Genomic DNA, 22180 nt, shown 5'->3' with positions numbered 1-22180 from the left:
AAATCCCAGTTTAACCACCTATCAGCTGTGTGGCCTTGGGCAAATTACTTAATTTCTTAGAATTTATTTGTTCATCCATGAAATTGAATGATGGCAATAGATCCTACCTGTAGGTTTGTTGCAGGGGTTAAATGAATCAAAGGATTGAAGCACTCAGAACATGCCTAGAGGAACGTAAACAACCAATAAGTGGTAGCTATTTTTTATTATTACAACAACTCTGCAGGAAATTTCCCTATTACTGTCATCTGCAGACTCTCTCACGGAGTCTCAAGGGTAAGATTCCAGAGATGAATGGGTCTTCTGTGTCCTCTGTGGACAGAACTGCTGAAGCCCAGCTCAGGTTAATCAGCCTGCCCCAGGGCACCACACTAAAAAGATGGACGTGCCTCACTGAGGGATAAATAGCAATCAGGCCCAGAGGATGCAGGCCCTTTCACTCAGTCACACTCTGCAGTCACTGGTCATCCCATTGTCTGGGTGACCCACTCCTTGGGGCTGCCTGAGCCTTCTGGGTCCCTGAGGTTCTCCAATATGTGTTTCAAACCACACAGAGGAACAGTCAGGGTGCACAGAGACCATGGAGCCAGCCCCGGTGTCTACTTAATAGATCTGAGGCCAAGTGTCCCCATCAAAGCTGCGATGATTATCTAGGCGGCAGGGTAAGCCCTCTAAATGACACAGAAAACTGCTAGGTTACTTCCCTGGGCTCAGGCCACATCAACACAGCAAATGGTGTTAGCAGCCCAACTCAGCACTCAGGGGAGTCATTTCTGCGAAGGGGACTTTACACTTTAACAGTCGAAGCAAATCAAATTTAGTATTTGAAGCCCCAAAGTGCATTTCAGGAGTTTTCTTCTCTTTTCCCTTGGCAGAACCCCAGGATGCGCGTAACTTAGAGGCTTTCTACTCCCCACAGCGTATCCTGCTGAAATAACAATGGAAGTCATGCTGGGGCCCTTAATGAGACAGGGCGAGACAGCCCCGTGACCCCAACTAGGTAGGGTCTACGAGCCGCATGCCAGCCTGAAGAAGCTACAGAAGACAGACATTTGCCCTTCATCTTCCCAATAAAGATTTCTCGGGGTCTACGTCTCTCAGGGAGGATTTGAGGCAGGAGGTAGATGGGCCCCAGGCTGGGCAGCTGGAGTTCGTCCCCTGTGGATAGATACTCCAAGATGAAGATAATATTTAGCAGGAGAATAATAGGAGAGGCTGAGCCCTGCCCAGAAAAAAGATAGAGACCACATATTTCTCATTGTCGAGGTCGAGGAGACCTTCCCGACTGCACATGCGCAGAAAGGCTCCTAGGAGGTCAAAACGGGAGTGATGTCAACCTACCCATAGGCCTCTTCGCTAGAATCCATCTTGGCTAAGAGATGCGTGCACACGCTTGGGAGGACCCTGAGATATACCAAATACGGACTCAGAACCAGGCAAAGCAAGATGACTGGCCAAAGGAAACCTGGAAGAAATGCCCCATATAGGTGATTCAAACTACCATGAGGGCGTGACTCTCTCTCTGAGTCTGCCCATGTGTCTATCCACACGTACTCTTTTTCCTCCTAATAAACACTTTGTTTCACTAAAAATAATAATAATAATTTAGGGGTTCTCTATATTTCTTTTTCCTGCCTTCCCTAACAAATAAATAGTAGCGATCACAATAGCTCAAAGTAGCTGAGCTTTTTTGTTTAATCTTCAGACCTCCCTAACAAGTGGACACTGTTATCATAATCGTCATTTTACAGAAGGGAAGCTGAGGCCTGGGGTGACTTCTTTTCTCACCCAGATCACACAGCCCACGGGCAGAAAAAAGATTTAACACAGGAAGATTAACTCCAGAGTGTGGGTGCCGCTCGCCGGGCTACCACACCCACATGGTCTCTGCTTGAACAGGCAGGGAGGTAGAGCGCAGGGCAGGCACTCCAGACATCTTTGCTGAACGGGACATGAGTCGTTTTCAAGTTTTCTTTGTCAGACTCTCTTAAATGTGGCCCCTTCACTGTGTCTCAGCATGGCCCACTGATGAGGTCCCAACATGCTTCCGAACTGGTCTTACGTCCTCCAGTTTCTCCTTCCTCCAACCCTACATCCTCATCGCTAAAAGAGTTACCTTTCCAAAGAAAGTTTCCATCGTGTCACTACCTTCTTAAATCTTTCAGTGACTCCCCCACTTCCCGCAGCACAAAGCCCAAACCGCTCGGCAAGGCTCTCTGGGCACCTCTCACATCCAGCCCCTGCCCCCGTCCCAAGCTCATCTCCCACCACCTGCCCACACCTCTCAGCTCAAGGCACACGGACCACCTGCACCTCCCTCAACGGGCTCCACATGCCGCTGGAATGCCCTTCACGGTGGGTCCTGAATGATAAACTCCTTCCGTATTCCACGTTTCTGTTCCAATGCGTGGTGTTTAAGAGAACAGGACAGTGTCAGACTGCCCAGGGGTGAATCTGAGATTCCACTCACTAATCAGGTGTCCTTGAGCGTGTGACTTCACCTCCTGCTGCCTCAGTTTCCTGCTCTGCAAGTGGCACAAAAGACTATCCTCATAGCATCGTTGCAGGGACTAAAGGAGACAAATAGCCACAAAATCTTCCCGCAAGTGGCACAAAAGACTATCCTCATAGAATCGTTGCAGGGACTAAAGGAGACAAATAGCCACAAAATCTTCCCTGACCTCTGTTTGCCTCACTGGGGCTCCACTCCAGTGATCCTCGAAAAGACAAGAGATCACAGACGCTGGGGAAAATGTGGAGAAAAGGGAGCCCTTGCGCACTATTGATGGGGTTGGAAACTGGTGCAGCCACTACGGAAAACAGTACGACGTTTCCTCAAAAAATTAAAAGCAGAACTACCAAATGATCCAGCAATTCCACTTCTGGGAACACATCCAAAGGAAACAAAAACACTAACTCGAAAAGGTATCTGCACCCCCATGTTCATAGCAGCATTTACAGTAGACGAGACATGGAAACAACCTGAGTGGCCATAGATTAATGGATAAAGAAGTTGTGAGTTTTACATATATATAATGTAATATTATTCAGCCATTAAAAAATGAAGGAATCCTGCCATTTGCAAAAACATGGATGGACCCTGAGGATATGCTCAGTGAAATAAGTCAGATGGAGAAAGACAAATGCTGTATGATTTCACTTATATGTGAAATGTTTTTTAAAAAAATTCATAGTAAAAAAGATCAGAGATGGGGGGTGGGGAAAGGGGAGTTGGAGGAAGGTGGTGGAAAGGTACAAACTTCCAGTTATAAGTCAGTCCTCGGGAGGTAATGTACAACTTTATGAGTATAGTTAACACTGCTGTATGCTATATATGAAAGTTGTTAAGAGAATAAATCTAAGAGTTCTCACCACAAGGAAAAAAAAATTTTGCCCTTTATTGGATCTATATGAGGTGATGGATGCCAACTCAACTTTCTGCAGTAATCATTTCACAGTAAATGTTCAAACCATTATGCTGCACACCTTAAACTTATACAGTGATATGTGTCAATTATATCTCAATAAAACTGGGGAAAAGGGCTTCCCTGGTGGCGCAGTGGTCGAGAATCTGCCTGCTAATGCAGGGGACACGGGTTCGAGCCCTGGTCTGGGAGGATCCCATATGCCGCGGAGCAACTAGGCCCGTGAGCCACAACTACTGAGCCTGCGTGTCTGGAGCCTGTGCTCCGCAACAAGAGAGGCCGCGATAGTGAGAGGCCCGCGCACCGCGATGAAGAGTGGCCCCCGCCCGCCGCAACTAGAGAAAGCCCTCGCACAGAAACGAAGACCCAACATAGCAATCAACCAATCAATCAATAAATAAATCTTAAAAAAAAAACAAAACCAAACTTAAAAAAAACGGGGGAAAAAATAGCTCCATTCCAGTGAATTCTAGTTATTGGTTTATACGCCTCTTCCTCTAGGGTTTCTCAATCTACTGCCATGTGAAGCTGGATAATTCTTTGCTATGAGTGGCTATGCTGGGCATTGTTGGATGTTGAGCAGCGTCCCTGGCCTCTACCCACTAGACATCTGTAGCATCTCTCCAACTGTGACAATTGAAAATGTCTCCAGACGTTGTCAGATGCCCCCTGGAAGCAACCCCCGCTCCCCACTAAGAACCACTGCTTGAAATTCTGAGCTCCTTGAATAATACTATAAACAGCAGCAGCAATATCTATCTTTTTTTTTTGAGTGCTCACCACGTGCCAAGAGCAGTTCAAAGCCCTTCTCATGAATTCCAGAATTTAATCCTCTCAATATCCTAAGGGGGAGGGAGTTTAGGCACATTTTATTGATAATGAAATGGAATCACAGAGAAGTTCGCAACTTGCTCAAGGTGTATGTCATCTTCACCTTTTCTATCCCCAGCACTTAGCTTGTTACCTGATGTAACAGAAGCTCAGTAGCAACTTAAAGAACGCGTAGATGAATTAATTAATGAAACAGTCCCCTCCATAGCAGCGTCTGGGTCAGGGATGGTGACCCGTCTGTCACCTCCGGAGTCCCATGATACCTCATAAAAGTGGTTTTTTAAGTCTTCGGAAAATCCCTCCCCAGCTATGGCCCTTTTAAGCTATCCAGGCATTTCACGGGGGTTAAGCTGTTCCAGGTATTCTGTTTTTATTATTAATAACATGAATTACACCTTCCAGATTAGCTTTATGAGGGGTTCACTCAATCCAGCCAAGAGTCCTGACACTACCAGATAAATACCACTGACCAGCCAGATACAACAATAAAAATATCGGTGAGATACAATAATACTATTTTTCCAGCTTAGAACACACCACACTGAAAACCCTCCCAAACACTGTGTTTCTTATGAGCACTACACACTGTGCTGCTCAGAGGTGTGGAGTGGAGAGGATGCCCCCTGGTCCGAAAGTGTGGACACTGTCATCCTATGAAGGAATCAGTGAAGGGTAAACCATAATAAAATTTTTTAACATCTTTATTGGAGTATAATTGCTTTACAATGGTGTGTTAGTTGCTGCTGTATACAAAGTGAATCAGCTATATGTATGCATATATCCCCATATCCCCTCCCTCTTGCGTCTCCCTCCCACCCTCCCTATCCCACCGCTCTAGGTGGACACAAAGCACCAAGCTGATCTCCCTGTGCTATGCGGCTGCTTCCCACTAGCTATCTATTTTACATTTGGTAGTGTATATATGTCCATGCCACTCTCTCACTTCGTTCCAGCTTACCCTTCCCCCTCCCCGTGTCCTCAAGTCCATTCTCTATGTCTGCGTCTTTATTCCTGTCCTGCCCCTAGGTTCTTCAGAACTTTTTTTTTTGTAGATTCCATATATATGTGTTAGCATACGATATTCATTTTTCTCTTTCTGACTTACTTCACTCTGTATGACAGACTCTAGGTCCATCCACCTCACTACAAATAAGTCAATTTCGTTTCTTTTTATGGCTGAGTAAAATATTCCATTGTATATATGTGCCACATCTTCTTTATCCATTCATCTGTTGATGGACACTTAGGTTGCTTCCACGTCCTGGCTATTGTAAATAGAGCTGCAATGAACATTGTGGTACATGACTCTTTTTGAATTATGGTTTTCTCAGGGTATATGCCCAGTAGTGGGATTGCTGAGTAGTATGGTAGTTCTTTTTAGTTTTCTAAGGAACCTCCATACTGTTCTCCATAGTGGCTGTATCAATTTACATTCCCACCAACAGTGCAAGAGGGTTCCCTTTTCTCCACACCCTCTCCAGCATTTATTGTTTCTAGATTTTTTCATGATGGCCATTCTGACTGGTGTGAGGTGATACCTCATTGTAGTTTTGATTTGCATTTCTCTAATGATTAGTGATTTTGAGCATCCTTTCATGTGTTTGTTGGCCATCTGTGTATCTTCTTTGGAGAAATGTCTATTTAGGTCTTCTGCCCATTTTTGGATTGGGTTGTTTGTTTTTTTGATATTGAGCTGCATGAGCTGCTTGTATATTTTGGAGATTAATCCTTTATCAGCTGCTTCATTTGCAAATATTTTCTCCCATTCTGAGGGTTGTCTTTTCGTCTTATTTATAAACCATAATAATTTGATTCTTGACTGACACAGGTTCAGCATTTTTAACTGCTTAGCCTACAAAAAACTGTGGGTAAACACCAGTATGAATCCTTACATCAGAGTAGATGGAGATCTTAAAGTATCCCATGTCCAGGATTGATAGTCAATGGGTATAAAGGGAAAAAAGAGGAAATGCTTTCTGTTAAAGAGCAAGGAACTCCAATGCCTTTTGACTCTGCTAAAATTCTGGAAAGTGTTGAACATAAAGCAAATGTTTAAGAGAGAGTTAAGCTTATGCTAAAGTAAACCCTACTTCAAGGGCTGTAGACTCATTGGGCGAGGCAGGGTAGAGCCAGGCAGACCTCACTTTGAATCCCAGCTCTGTCATGTTGGTGGTTGGAAAGTTACTCAACCTCTTTTAGCATCAGTTCTTTACCTGTAAAATGGGTATAACTATACCAAGTTAGAAGGTTGTTGGAGAGATTAAATGAGATGATGGGTAGAAGGGGCCTAGCTCATAACGGGTGCCTACTAAAGGGTATATGTTTTAATTGTTATAAAAATGATCTCAAGGGCACGCGCACACACACACACACACCCTCATTTCATAGAGAAATCTTCGAGGTCACAGGATAGGTCTTAACAGCAACACCAGAACTAGAATCTCTACCCTCTTCCATCCTGTCCTTCATTCTGGCCACTGAATTCTTTCATAAAGGAGAAGGCCAAAGAATGGACATTAGAGAAATACTGAATTAATAAATAAATGCATGAATAAGTTCAGATGTCTCATGGCATCACCAGTGTTATAGATTTAGTTTGATAGCTCATCCCAAAAGCATTTCTCTATTGGGTAATAATTAGATGTAAAGCCATGCAGAGGCTACACATGGATGCAAAGATAATAAGATATGATCCCTTTCCTCAAGATCTCATTGTCTAAGGAAAGAAAATTCAGGCACAAGTCCAGATTCAATTCAGACCACCTTTTAGGTTATTACATGTATTGCAACTAAATAAAAAGGATCTCACCACATATCACCACAACATGTATAAGTTCCTTACTTAAAATTACTCCAGAATTATTTCCTCCATTCTCTACGCCTTTATGAGCCTTAAATCTGGCACAGATTAGTGCCAGATTGGTAGCATTTTACCATGAAAGGAGAAAAAAAAAAAAAATGCAAGGCCATCTAAGAAAGAGTGATATGAAACACTGCCCCTTGACCTTTAGAATTGTAAGGTTTTATTTTTTAATAAAAACTGTAGGATATAGGTATGAAACCATATGTATTCCCAGAAAAAAATGCATATTTCTATTAATCTAAGAGTCAAGCCAGATTATAGAAACTAATTTAAAAGACTACAACTACTATGAAGGGCCCAGATCATAAGCAGCCTCAGAATTCCCCTACCCTATCAGCGTAGCTGGAAATAGATAAATAAATAAGCCAGCCCAGACCTGTGAATCCTACAGAATCCTAATTTGTAGTAGCCATTAGAATTTTTTTTTAGCCATTAGAATTTAATGCTGGTGGGACTTCCCTGGTGGCGCAGCGGTTAAGAATCCGCCTGCCAATGCAGGGGACACAGGTTCAATCCCTGGTCCGGGAAGATCCCACATGCCACGGGGCAACTAAGCCCGGGTGCCACAACTACTGGAGCCTGCATGCCACAACTACTGAAGCCCGCGCGCCTAAAGCCCCTGCTCCGCCACGAGAGAAGCCACCGCAATGAGAAGCCCGCACACCACAACAAAGAGTAGCCCCCGCTCGCCGCAACTAGAGAAAGTCCGCGCGTAGCAGCGGAGACCCAATGCAGACAAAAATAAAATTAATTACTTTTTAAAAGAAAAGAATTTAATGCTGGTAATCCCAGAGCCAGAAGGAATTGTGAAAGCTGTCTTTTCCATCCCTCTGTCTTCCAAACTTTAGAACCCCCAGAGAGATGGGACTCTCCCTTGCCTCCATAAATGTCACCGTCCCCCACCACTGCTCCTCGTGGCTCAGGAGGGCATGTAGATTGGAGGCTGCCATCCTCCCTCACCTCTAAGGTGAAGCCCTTCTGTTGGGCTCTAAACCACTTCCCTTCCCTCTTCCCAGGACTCGGTCCTCTCCACCTTTCGCTCACTTCTCAAGCCTCCTGTTTCGCTTCCTCCTGTCATGACACCTTAGATGACTCCCTGTCTCCCACATCCCTTCCCAGCCTCACATCACCCCTGCCAAGCCGCCCCACCCCTTTCTCTGCCTTGCTTCTGTAGGCGGGGGCCCAAAGTTCTCTGCCTCCATTTTTTATGAACATTTTTTCCTTAATATCCAAGGCATGGAAGGGCTTTAGTACAGTGCCTGACACACAGTAAGTGTTCAAAAATAGCAACCTTGATTATCCCTGTTACTGTTATCCTTATTATTTCATGCTCACAAATCCACCAAAGCCTCTTTCAAGTCAGTAACACCCTACTCATCCCACAGCTGGTGACCTTTTCTCTGCTCCATTCTCATTCACCTTCGACAGGTTAACACATCCCTGCTTGTTTAAAATTCTTTCTTTCTTTGGCTTCTAGGCCACCCTCTTACCCCAGCATCTCACACAGATTTAAAAGTTAATCAGCATATATAAGTGGCCTTGAATTTGAAAATCCAAAGCCCTTTGCCTGCTGCTGCCTCTGGCCACCACATACAAAAGCAGGTGATACAAAACACAGCCTGCTCCTACGTTGTACATGTGACCCCTCTTCCCGCACATTGTCACGGGTCTCCACTCAAGTGTCACCTCCCAGAGAGGACCTCCCTGACCATCAGGAGCACCTCAACCAACGGCAAAGCTCAGTGAGCCAGAAAGACAAAACCAATGCCACACTCTCCCCCCCAACAGGTGATTCTACTGTTGACTCACTCCCTGCTCACCTGAATCAATGTCTCCAGCTCCTGTGGGCTCACACAGATATGATCCCGCAGGAATTCTGCCTTCTCCAAGGCAATAGTGTTCTTTTGGCTGCTCTCAAAGGGCTGTTCCAATGCCCGGAAGACGAGACCGCCCGTGACGAGGTAGACCACCACGACCACGAAGATGGCAACCACTGTCTTCCACTTCATGACGGTCTGCAGGCCCCCCGGGGAGGCACCTTCCATTCTGGCTACCACCGTGGCTCGGGAGGAGATGGAGAGGCGTGGGGCCGCGTAATGCCCGTTAGTGGCGCCCTTGGGCTGGCACACCGGGGGCGCTGCTGCAGGAACGGCCACTGAGAAACGGGGTGGGTGAGAGGGGAAAAGAGAGTTTGTTTATAAACACGAAGCCCAAAACTTGTCGGAAACAAAGCACAGATGTCTTTCTCAAGCCAGCTTTCAAATGTGAGGATTAAAAATTGGTTCACCAAGCCTGCAGTGAGGGAATTCAATCAGTTGCTAGGTGCCTGTTGAATTCTAAAAAAGCGAGCACCAGGAGTTCTAGTTTTCACAAAAAAAAATAATATTAATTGAGTCTGAAATGTTTATACTTCTCTACAAGGGTCCAAATTTGAAAGCCATGTCTCTGTTATTTCTCATTCATTTTCTCCCTTAGGTTCCTTGTTAAGTGATGTGTAAGATACACAACAAACCATGATATTTTAAAAAGAGACATATTGTTCAATATGGAGAGGAAAAGGTAGGAGAAGGATACCCAGCAGAATTGTCCAAGTGCTGAGGGCTAGGTAATACCAAGAGTATAGAAGAGATGAGCATCTAGCAAGTTTAAAAGTTCTTTTATCCAGGTCCATGGTCACAAAACAAAAGAAGGGTGAGCTTGCTATAACGAAGAGGCAAAAACCAAACACAGTGACTCTCAGATCAAGATAAAGAAGCAGGAGGACATGGAACTCACCTCCCCCTACGAACACATCAAAAATACATCTACAGGTTGGGACCTGTGCTCTTGGGACGGCACTCAGAGGAAAAGGGAGATTTCATGGGTGGAGACTCTCCCTGGGAAGTGAGTGGTTCAAGCCATATATTGGGTGCCCCAAAGCTGGGGTCCTACAAAAAGAAGATGAGCCCCCTGGAGGGCTGGCAGGACTAACAGGAGGGCTGTGGGAAGCCTGGACTCAACTCAGGAGGAGCATGCTTGTGCTGGCTTGCTCCTGAAGCAGGGACGAGAGGGCACATTGAAATCAAGCAGGTGGCTGACTGGTTTCCCATGACTTCCCCAGTGTGTACACCAGCCTGATCCAAGTGAACATTCCAGCCTTGCTTGCCTCCCATCACAGCTCCACACTGGAATGAGAGCTGCCATGACCAAGGAAAGACCTTAGTCGTGAGACACTGAGGTAGCTCAAACCTGAAGCAGCATCTGAGAAGGGCAGAGGCAGCCATTGCTGTCACATACAAGTGGCACATCAGAGGCAGTCCAGATCTCTGATGGTGGCTGGACCGGCACAGGCTGTACCCCAGCCCTCACTGAGTGCCTGTGCTAGCTCCTCTTGCTCCAGTACTGTTCTACTCTGGAGTGAGGGTGCCACTGCTGGGAGAGGGAGAGCACGTACTTGAAGGGAACTGAGCCAGTTTGGAAGCCCAACCCTCATGGCTTCTGCTCTAGCAACTTGGAACCTGACCCTGCTCCCCCATAGGGTGATGATGGACACTTAGCACAGAAGCTTCAGCTCACACTTGCTGCAGCCCTAGTCCCTCCATCTCCATCCCCACCTCCTACCAAGGTGATAGCTGCCAGCACAACCTGAGGAAAGATATGACTTGTGTTCACATCAAATCCAGCTCTCCCATCAAAGCCACTGGGCAGACTCAGACTGTAAAGGAATGCTCCAACATAAGGAGCAATAGGTAACAGTTCTACCTAATTTCATAGAGACAGAGAAAGATAAGGAAAATGAGAAGACAGAGGAATTTTCTCAATTGAAAGAGCAAGAGAAAACCCCTGAAACAATAATTAATGAAATCAAAGTAAACAAGTTACCAAATGAAGAATTCAAAGCATTAGTAATAAGAATACTAACTGAATTAGGTAAAAGAATAGATGAGAATTTTAACAAGGAACTAAAAAATGTAAAAAGAAGAACCAGTCAGAACCAAAGAATACAATAACTGAAATGAAAAACACACTAGAAGGAATTAACAGCAGATGAGGTGACACAGAAGAACATAGAAGGGATCTGGAAGATAGAATAACAGAAATCACCCAATCAGAACAGCAAAAAGAAAAATAAGTTAAAAAATGAGAACAGTTTAAGAGATCTCTAGGATAACATCAAGTGTACCAACATTCACATCATTGGGGGCCCAGAAGGAGAGAGAGAGAAGGGGGTTGAAGATATATTTTATGAAATTATGACTGAAAACTTCCCAAATCTGAAGAAGGAAACAGATATCCAACTCCAGGAAGAACAGAGAGACTCAAACAAGATGAACCCAAACAGACCCACACCAAGATATATCATAATTAAAGTGGCAAAACTTAAAGATAAAGAGAGAATTCTAAAGGCAGCAAGAGAAAGACCTAAATGTAAGACCTGAAACCATAAAACTCTTAGAAGAGAACATAGGCAAAACCCTCTTTGACTTAAACTACAGCAATATTTTTTTGGATCTGCCTCCTAAGGTAAAAGAAATAAAAGCAAAAATAAACAAATGGGACCTAATTAAACATAAAAGCTTTTGCACAGCAAAGGAAACCATTGACAAAACAAAAAGACAACCTACTGAATGGGAGAAAAGATTTGCAAATGATATGATCGAGAAGGGGTTAATATCCAAAATAGATAAACAGCTCACACAACTCAATATCAAAAAACCAAAAACCTCAATTAAAGATGGGCAGAAGACCTGAACAGACATTTTTCCAATGAAGATATACAGATGGCCAACAGGCACATTAAAAAATCCTCAACATCACTAATCATCAGAGAAATACACATCAAAACCACAATGAGATATCATCTCACACCTGTCAAAATGGCTATCAACAAAAAGTCTACAAATAACAAATGTTGGCAAGGATGTGGAGAAAAGGGAACCCTAATACACTGTTGGGATTGTAAATTGATATAGCCACGATGAAAAACAGTATAGAAGTTCCTCAAAACAACAAAAATAGAATTAGCATATGATCCAGCAATTCCATTGTTAGGTATATATCTGAAGAAAATGAAAACACTATTTCAAAAAGATACTTGCACCCCAATGTTCATAGCAGCATTATTTACAACAGCCAGGATATGGAAGTGTCCATCAACAGATGAATGGATATAGAAGATGTGGTATATACACAGAATGGAAAATTACTCAGCCATAAAAAAGAATGAAATTTTGCCATTTGCAACAACACAGATGGATTTGGAGGATACTTTGCTTAGTGAAATAAGTCAGACACAGAAGGACAAATACTCTATATCACTTATATGTGGAATGTAAAACATAAAACAAACTAGTAAATACAACAAAAGAGAAACAGACTCACAGATATAGGAAACAAACTAATGGGCACTTCTCTGGTGGCGCAGTGGTTAAAAATCCGCCTGCCAGTGCAGGGGACACGGGTTCCAGCCCTGGTCCGGGAAGATCCCACATGCCGCGGAGCAACTAAGCCCATGCGCCACAACTACTGAGCCTGCACTCTGGAGCCCACAAACCACAACTACCGAGCCCACGTGCTGCAACTACTGAAGCCCGTGCACCTAGAGCCCATGCTCCGCAACAAGAGAAGCCACTGCAATGAGCCCGCGCACCGCAACGAAGAGTAGCCCCAGCTCGCCATAACTAGAGAAAGCCCGTGCGCAGCAACAAAGATCCAAGGCAGCCAAAAATAAATACATTTTAAAGAAAAAGAAAGAAAACAAACTAGTGGTAACCAGTGGGGCAAGGGAAGAGAGAAGGGACAAGATAGGGGTACAGGATTAAGAGGCACAAACTACTATGTGTAAAATAAATAAGCTACAAGGATATATTGTATAGCACAGGGGATATAGCTAGTATTTTATAATAACTATAAATGGAGTATAACCTTTAAAAATTGCGAATCACTATGTTGTACACCTAAAACTTATACAATCCTGTAAATCAACTAAACATAAATAAAAAATTTTTCATTGGCTTAACATAATAAATAAATAAATAGATAGATAGATACATAAGCAAGCAGAAATCGGCCTGGTGCATAACGAATGGCCATTTTCCTTCGCTTTTGTTCTCCCTTTATAATACTAATGCTTATTATGGCCTCTGTCAAGGTGCAGCTTGGCTGTTGTGTAAACAATGTATATTAGGAGATAACAAACCTAATCACCTAAGTGAGACAAACAGTCCCACTCGTGAGAGTTAAACTGCTCTATCTCTGCCTTGGGGAACTCAGGGTAAATAAAAGTGTAGGAATGTCACTCCTCCTCACTCAAAACACCAATGACCCTGACAACACCTGGAAGAATCTAGTTTGTTACGTCTGCCTTTCCTCGTAGAACCTCAAAATCAGATTTTCTCTTTGGAAACCAAAGTTGAATATCAGCTTTTTATTGTACATTATTCTATCAAATAAGTCAGTAAATGTTACATTTCCTTCCGACCTACATGAACACAGAACTCTCTGGAATCTCTGACCGAAAGACTTAAGAATTAGAATTAGCACCCTGGGCATTATGTTCTTGCTAATATTCCCTAAAGGCATTACATTCAGGTTCCAACTTGCCCTTGTTGATACAGAGAAGTCTAGCCTTGCCCAGGCCTGCTTTCTTTCAACTTTGTCCTCATTTCCTATTCTTTCGCCCCCCTTCACTGTATCTTAATCCCTTGCGCCTCTCACCATCACCATGGCCACCAGCCTCATCCAGGCCACCATCACATCCTGCCTGGTCTAATCCAACAGCCTCGTAAGTGACCTCCTTGCTTCCACTTTCACCCACCTTCTGACCCATAAGTCTGGGGGTTAAATACCACTTCTAGAAGCACCTCCCCCCCTTCCCCCTGCTCCCTCTGTGGTCGGCAGAATAACAGCCCCCAAAGATGCCCATATCCTCATCCCTGGGACCTATGAATATGTTACCGTACGTGGCAAAAGGAACTTTATAGATCTGATTAAGTTAAGGATCTTGAGTTGGGGAGATTATCCTGGATTATCTGGGAGGACCCAGTGTCATCACAAATGTCCTTATAAGAGGAATGCAGGAGGGTCAGAGAAAGAAACAAATTTAAGGACAGAAGTAGAGGTCCAAGTGATGTGGCCATAAGACAAGGAATGTAGTCCATCCCTAGAAGCTGGAAAAGACAAGGAACAGATTCTTCCCTAGAGCCTCCAGAAGGATCCAGCCCTGCCTAGACCTTAATTTCAGCCCAATAAGACAGATTTTTAACTTCTGACTTCCAGAACCATAAAATAATAAATTTGTGTTGTTTTAAACCACTAAGTTTGTGGCAATTTGTTACAACAAACCCAGGAAACGAACACTTCCCCCCCCCACTAAATTAGGTCTCCCTTGGCCCCCACTCTCTGCACTATGATGTTAACAGAACCTGTTTGCTCATCATTCGACTTAGAGCTCCAGGAGGGCAGGCACCGTGTCGATCCCCTCATCTCTTGTACCCCAGTATCCTGCCCAGTGCCTAACACATAGTGGGAAGCCAATCATTGATGGCTGATTAAAAGAACCTTCTAATGAAAAATGAATGGCAGGAAGAAATGTTGGCACCTCCAAACCATGCCTACAGTGGTGGATGGCGGGGTCATACGGAAAACAGCTTGACATTCCAGCAGCACTGGACAGGTCCTCCAACACAGCAGTGCTCTGTTCACACCTCCACACCTTCACGTGTGTTCCCTCTGCCAGGAGCCCCCTCCCCACCCCCATCTGCCTGGGGAACTCCCGTCCTCCTCAGTCTCAGCTCCAAGCTGCCTCCTCTGTGAAGCCATCCTGGCCTCTCCAGGCAGACTCGACGTGACCGTCTCCCCACAAGACTATGAACTCTTTAGAGTCAGAAGGCTTGACTTTTCATCATTGGATCTCCATTTCTTGGCACAGTGCCTGGCCAAGAGCAAATCTTTGTTTTCTGTTGTTGACGACGATGATGATGATGATGACTCCTTCGGACTATAAACAGAAGCCCCATCAGAATCACCACCACCCTCAAGAGCAAGCATTTATTTAGCACCAGTGGGCTGGGCTGTGGTGGGGATAAGGCACGGTCCCTCCCAGCCTCACGGGGTTGACAGTCTACTTAGTGAACATGCTGCACAGCGTCGGGTAAAAAACATTAGGAGGAAGCCTCTCTGGGTGGCAAATGATGGCCCTGAGCATGGAAATCAGTTTCCTTCACTGACCTGCATCATGGATGATTCCAGGGCTTCTAGCACCCCTGAGGCTGGGCAGAATTGCGCTTGAGAAAGGTCTTTACGGGCCAGTTCCTGGTGCCAGTTTGCTAAGAGACTGAGCCTGGGAGCAGAGTTTGAACAGAATCCACCAATCCCTGAGTTTCCAAAACACCAGAAACAAAAACCAGAGAGTTTTGGTCCCAAACCCACCAGTGTCGGGGTGACCTTGAAACCGACACTTAGTTTCTGTTTCCTTATCTGACATATGTGAATAACAGCGACAACTTTTTTTTTTTTTTTTTTTTATCCCCTCATGGTTCTTGGGAAATGCAAGCTGCCCTGACTTAACTGATTGGAGTATATTTGTACATATCATGAGTAATGGCAGGGACCTCAGAATGTTACAAAACCTTTTGTGCGTTTGATGAAAAATGGAGTAGGTTGCTTTAGCTAAGATGACTGCACATTTCAATGGTTAGAAAAGGATTTGGTTTGTGTCTTTTCCTTAACTTGGATAAGTTTACAAAGGATTTTTTTTTAATTTGTTAAACATCTTTATTGGAGAATAATTGCTTTACAATGGTGTGTTAGTTTCTGCTTTATAACAAAGTGAATCAGCTATACATATACATATATCCCCGTATTTCCTCCCTCTTGCATCTCCCTCCCACCCCTCTAGGTGGACACAAAGCACCGAGCTGATCTCCCTGTGCTATGCGGCTGCTTCCCACTAGCTATCTGTTTTACATTTGGTAGTGTATATATGTCCATGCCACTCTCTCACTTCGTCCCAGCTTCCTGTGGGACGCTCCCTTCCCCCTCCCTGTGTCCTCAAGTCCATTCTCTATGTCTGCGTCTTTATTCCTGTCCTGCCCCTAGGTTCTTCTGAACCATTTTTCTTTTTTTTTTGTAGATTCCATATATATGTGTTAGCTTACAGTATTTGTTTTTCTCTTTCTGACTTACTTCACTCTGTATGACAGTCTCTGGTCCATCCACCTCACTACAAATAACTCAGTTTCGTTTCTTTTTATGGCTGAGTAATATCCCATTGTATATATGTGCCACATCTTCTTTATCCATTCATCTGTCGACGGACACTTTGGTCGCTTCCATGTCCTGGCTATAGTAAATAGAGCTGCAATGAACATTGTGGTACACGACTCTTTTTGAATTATGGTTTTCTCAGGGTATATGCCCAGTAGTGGGATTGCTGGGTAGTATGGTAGTTCTTTTTAGTTTCCTAAGGAACCTCCATACTGTTCTCCATAGTGGCTGTATCAATTTACATTCCCACCAACAGTGCAAGAGGGTTCCCTTTCCTCCACACCCTCTCCAGCATTTATTGTTTGTAGTTTTTTTGATGATGGCCATTCTGACTGGTGTGAGGTGATACCTCATTGTAGTTTTGATTTGCATTTCTCTAATGATTAGTGATGTTGAGCATCCTTTCATGTGTTTGTTGGCCATCTGTATATCTTCTTTGGAGAAATGTCTATTTAGGTCTTCTGCCCATTTTTGGATTGGGTTGTTTGTTTTTTTGGTATGGAGCTGCATGAGCTGCTTGTAAATTTTGGAGATTAATTCTTGGTCAGTTGCTTCATTTGCAAATATTTTCTCCCATTCTGAGGGCTGTCTTTTCGTCTTGTTTCTTGTTTCCTTTGCTGTGCAAAAGCTTTTAAGTTTCATTAGGTCCCGTTTGTTTATTTTTGTTTTTATTTCCATTTCTCTAGGAGGTGGGTCAAAAAGGATCTTGCTGTGATTTATGTCATAGAGTGTTCTGCCTATGTTTTCCTCTAAGAGTTTGATAGTGTCTGGCCTTACATTTAGGTCTTTAATCCATTTTGAGTTTATTTTTGTGTATGGTGCTAAGGAGTGTTCTAATTTCATTCTTTTACATGTAGCTGTCCAGTTTTCCCAGCACCACTTATTGAAGAGGCTGTCTTTTCTCCACTGTATATTCTTGCCTCCTTTATCAAAGATAAGGTGACCATATGTGCGTGGGTTTATCTCTGGGCTTTCTATCCTGTTCCACTGATCTGTATTTCTGTTTTACAAAGGATGTTTTAATTAATCCATCTCTTCTGCTCAGAAACCACAGTTGCTCTCACTCTAATACTAAGTTGCCTTGTGACCTGGGATCTGCCACTGGAGCTCTCTGTGCCTGGAGCCACCAAAGAAGCAAAATCGGCCAGATGGTGGTGACAGTGGTGGTGCAGATAATAGGAGTTCCTGCCACTTATGGCACGCTCACTTTGTGCCTGTCACTCTGAAAAACACTTGTTTACATTGTTACATTTGGTCCTCACAATGAGGTATTATCTCCCCTGTATGAGTCCAGGTCCTCTCAGAAGCAGATGCCAAGAGGAGATTAAATGTGCAGGGCAGAAATAGAGACACAGAAGTAGAGAACAAACGTATGGACACCAAGGGGGGAAAGTGGCGGGGGTGGGTGGTGATGGTGGGATGAATTGGGAGATTGGAATTGACATGTATACACTGATGAGTATAAAATGGATAACTAATAAGAACCTGCTGTATAAAAAAAATAAATAAAATAAAATTCAAAAAAATAAAAATAAATGTGCATGGATTTTATTAAGGGAAACGCAGTCAGGTGGCGAGGACAGCCAGCAGACACACTGTGAGTCTGACCCCGCTGATGGAGAGCGGGAAGGAATGGTAGGTGTGGGAGTCCTAGACCACCTGCAGCCCAAGAAGCCTCAGCACGGCCATCAAGGAGTTCTTGAGCCAGAGTCAGCCATCTGAGGAGTCCTGTGTCTCCCAGGAGATGCCTGCTTTAGGGTCCCTGCTGCCCTCGGCCACGGGCTGGAAGCAGCCCACAGGAAGTGTGTCCACAGAGGATGTCAGAGCCGCAGCCGGACTCTTGCTCAGTTATACTCCCTCCAGCTGGAGGCCTGCGTGGCGCATGCCTGCTCACGGCCACCACACATGCCCACTTCACAGACAAAGAAACTGAGACCCAGAGAGCTTAAAGGACTAAGCCCAGGTCAGGTGGCCAGAAAGTGGTGGAGCCAGGATTAAAATTAGAATAACCTGACCTCAAAGTCAGTTCTCTGGACATTAGGAACAGAAAACTAGGAAAAAAAGAAACTCCAGGTGGAAAGAGCCCTTTCATCTAAAATGTGTCAATAATGGATGAGGTATATAAAGTAATGGCCTGTCGGACTTCACAACGCCAACAGAAAAGGATTTGGCAGCAAAAGTGCTGCCAAGACTTGATGAGAAAGAAAATGTTGGAAGACAATAATTTTCATTTTAAAATGTTTCCTCCCAAACAGTAGTCCATTCCATTTTTTCCATAAATGTGGGTGGATATGGGGGCACATGTGGAAATCTTTTTCTTCTTGTTTGAATTAGTTCACTTTTATACTATTCAGGCTTTCCCAAGCCCCGTACACTTTACCGCATCATCCATTCATACATTCAATCAACAAACACATGAGTTCACCAGGCACCATGCTCGGCCCTGGGGATGTATACATGAATAGGACACATCCCTGCCTTCAGAGGTAGTGGGAGAGTTGACAAAGATCTGATGCATGATCCAGTTTATCTTCACAAAGCCTTCTGTGGCGGGCCGTGGTCATTATCTATCCCCCTTGGACAGGTGAGGAACTGAGGTCAGGGGAGGTGACACTGACTAGCCTATCACAAGCTAGTAAGCAGTGGCATCCTTGGATCCAGCTTCAGACCCCTAACCCCGAGTAGCCCCACTCCTCCACAGCACCTGGAACAAAGGGCATTCGGTATGCTGGGTATCGAACGGGATTCGGGGTATCCCGAGAACGTGAAATGCAGCCACCTCGGAGGTACCACTGTCACATAGCGACATGACTCTGCCTATCAACCCACGCAAAGTACAGCTGTGACTGCAACACGCTGGTGAGAGGCAGGGAACACTTGTCTCCCCTCACCAACCACCACCAACCCCCCAGGGTCTGGAATTGTTCCAGGGCCACCTGCATAGGCAGCTCAGAGCTACCAGAGAGCGCCAGGTTAAAGCTGAGCCTGGAATCCCCAAAAGGCTTCCTTGGCTGGACCAGAGGGTGGGTGTTGGGAAGAGGGAAGGAGAGACGAGGAGGAGACCATTCCAGCCCCATCATCCCGCGGTTGTCACAGCAGCTGGTTTCAGCCATGATCTGCCTCTAAGAACAGCCAAGAGAATGTGTGTGTTCCCTCTGATTCCACATACCTTGCAGCCAAACCTTGTTTTTCCTGTTTCCATGTGACAGGTTCACCTTAGACATGATCAAGCTGGTCCTGGTAAGAACGCAATGACCATCACTGTAACAGCCTTTACTTTAAAATCCAATTATTAGAGAACTGCAAACCAAAACTACAATGAGGTATCACCTCACACCGGTCACAATGGCCATCATCAAATAATCTACAAACAATAAATGCTGGAGAGGGTGTGGAGAAAAGGGAACCCTCCTGCACTGCTGGTGGGAATGTAAATTGGTACAGCCACTATGGAGAAAAGTATGGAGGTTACTTAAAAAACTAAAAATAGAGTTACCATATGATCCAGCAATCCCACTCATGAGCATATATCCAGAGGAAACCATAATTCGAAAAGATACATGCACTCCAATGTTCACAGCAGCACTGTTTACAATAGCCAAGACATGGAAGCACCCTAAATGTCCATCAACAGAGGAATGGATTAAGAAGATGTGGTACATATGTACAATGGAATATTACTCAGCCATAAAAAAAGAATGAAATAATGCCATTTGCAGCAACATGGATGGACCTAGAAATTGTCATACTGAGTGAAGTCAGACACAGGAAGACATATCATATGATATAGCTTATATGTGGAATCTAAAAAAAGGGTACAGATGAACTAATCTACGAAACAGAAAGAGAGGTACAGATGTAGAAAACAAACTTATGGTTACCAGGGGGTAAAGAGGGGGGATAAATTGGTAGATTGGGATTGACATATACACACTGCTATATATAAAATAGATTACTAATAAGTACCTACTGTATAGCACAGGGAACTCTACTCAATACTCTGTAATGACCTGTACGGGGAAAGAAGCTGAAAAAGGAGTTGATATATGTATATGTATACCTGATTCCCTTTGATGTACAGCAGACACTAACACAACATTGTAAATCAACTATACTCCAGTAAAGATTTAAAAAAAAAAAAAGAATGCAATGACACTCAGTCTAGACATACTAAATAACCAAGCCATGTCCCCAGAATGCCACCACAGACGAGGCTCTCCCTTTAGGTTTTATCATTGCCCTCTCCTTCCAGCCTTCCTTAAAAACTTCAGGCTTTGTTTCCAGATGGAAGAGGCCAAGGTATCGTGAAATTTCTGGGACAGAGAGCCACGACAATGGGAAGCAAGACTGAAAACGGAGGAAGAAGGAGGGCAGAATGTGCTGCCACCTTGACTCAGCTCTGTCCTCGCCTCCTCTCACCTGAATTGCTGGGACAGCCTCCCCCCTTAACTGCCTCTAGGGCCTCTCCAAGGCGTGGATCTGATCACATCCACCTCAGCCTCAAGCTCCACTCCAGGCACCACGGAGCTTCAGAAGAACATGCAGGCTCCATGGCTTGCGGCAAGACTCCCTTCCAGGACCTCGTGCTTGCCTGTCTCCCCAGCCTCACCGGCTGCCACACCCCACACGCAACCTTTGCCCCAGCCAAATCAAGCAACACCCAGGCCCCTGCATGCCGAGCCCAGAGGAACAGGTCTTGCTTCCCAATTCCTTTCTCCTTCTCACTCTTTATCTGGCCAACTGCTCCTCATACTTCAAAACTCTCTTCATGTGTTACTACCTCCAAGAAGTCCTCCCTGACTGCCCACCCCCCAGTACAATCAGATGCCCTTCCCCTTGAGATTTTCTCTATGTCTCAATGTGGAGCTTAGCACAGTGCCTACAGCTGGAAGGCTCCTAGGTACAGTTTGCTCGTTCCTGAATTCATTCATCCATCCATCCATAAATCTGCCTTATGCCAGCATGTATGATATCAAGTTTGCACACGTGCCCAAAGGAAAGTTTGACTGCTGAGTTCACTGAATCTGATGCTAGTGGTTGTTGTTGTTTTCCCACAGACAGACATCCTGAGTCAAGGTGTTAAAGTTCTCAGAAAGCAAATAGTCCAAGGAGAGCTTGTAATCCACTTCACTGTGCTCCAAACGCTCAGTTCTGAGCTTTCTTGTCCTCTTCACAAAGGGCTAGAAGGTTCTCTTTTACGCATGGGTGCAAAATATTTGGGGGGGTTAAAAAAACATCTGTTGAATGGAATGAATCACCCTTGGTGAATCACCTCTCTGGTAACAAGCAGGCAGAATTTCCCTCCAGCCTGCCTTCCTGGGGTTCCTCTGACTAGGACCAAACAGCATAAATTTGGGTTTGAGGACCCAAAGGCCGAAGCCTTGGCCCATTAGTGCACCCCTAGCCTGAGAAGAAAACAAAGGTTGCTGGATTCATTCGGGGCTCAAAGGATCACTGACTTCTTTCTCAGGACTAGTAAGCAGATGGTTTCTCCTCATCTTCCCCAGCTCTCTTGTTGTATTTATAAGCCAATGGCATGGCACAAAGTCAGGGGTCTTCACCAGCAGACAGGGCCTGGAGAATGAGGCTCTTGGCATGGAGGCCTCAACTCAGGCAGTAGCACAAGGGATGGAGAGGAGGGGGTCAGAGACTAGGGGTGTTAAAGAAGTAAAATCCACGGGTCCTAGTGATTAACAGAAAGTGAGAAGTGTGGAGAGGGCAGGGTCCAGGATGACACCCAAGCACCTGGTTGGAAGAGCGTGGTGTTCTCCAGGACAGAAGAGGCAGGAGGCCTGGGTTTACAGCTTCTGGGGCA

General features: G+C 44.7%; 1 protein-coding gene across 1 annotated transcript in view; it reads right to left on the bottom strand.

Annotated features, from left to right (window-relative positions):
• KCNK10 (potassium two pore domain channel subfamily K member 10) overlaps positions 1–22180 on the bottom strand; it is a 130095-nt gene that overhangs the window by 63353 nt on the left and 44562 nt on the right. The window contains exon 2 of the mRNA XM_068557255.1: positions 8940–9274. Within this exon, the coding sequence (XP_068413356.1) occupies positions 8940–9274 (335 nt within the window). The remainder of the gene's footprint in view (positions 1–8939; positions 9275–22180) is intronic.

This window comes from Eschrichtius robustus, chromosome 1 (genome assembly GCF_028021215.1).
Source record: "Eschrichtius robustus isolate mEscRob2 chromosome 1, mEscRob2.pri, whole genome shotgun sequence".
NCBI classification, from domain to species: domain Eukaryota; kingdom Metazoa; phylum Chordata; class Mammalia; order Artiodactyla; family Eschrichtiidae; genus Eschrichtius; species Eschrichtius robustus.
This window is presented reverse-complemented; position numbering and strand designations above follow the sequence as displayed.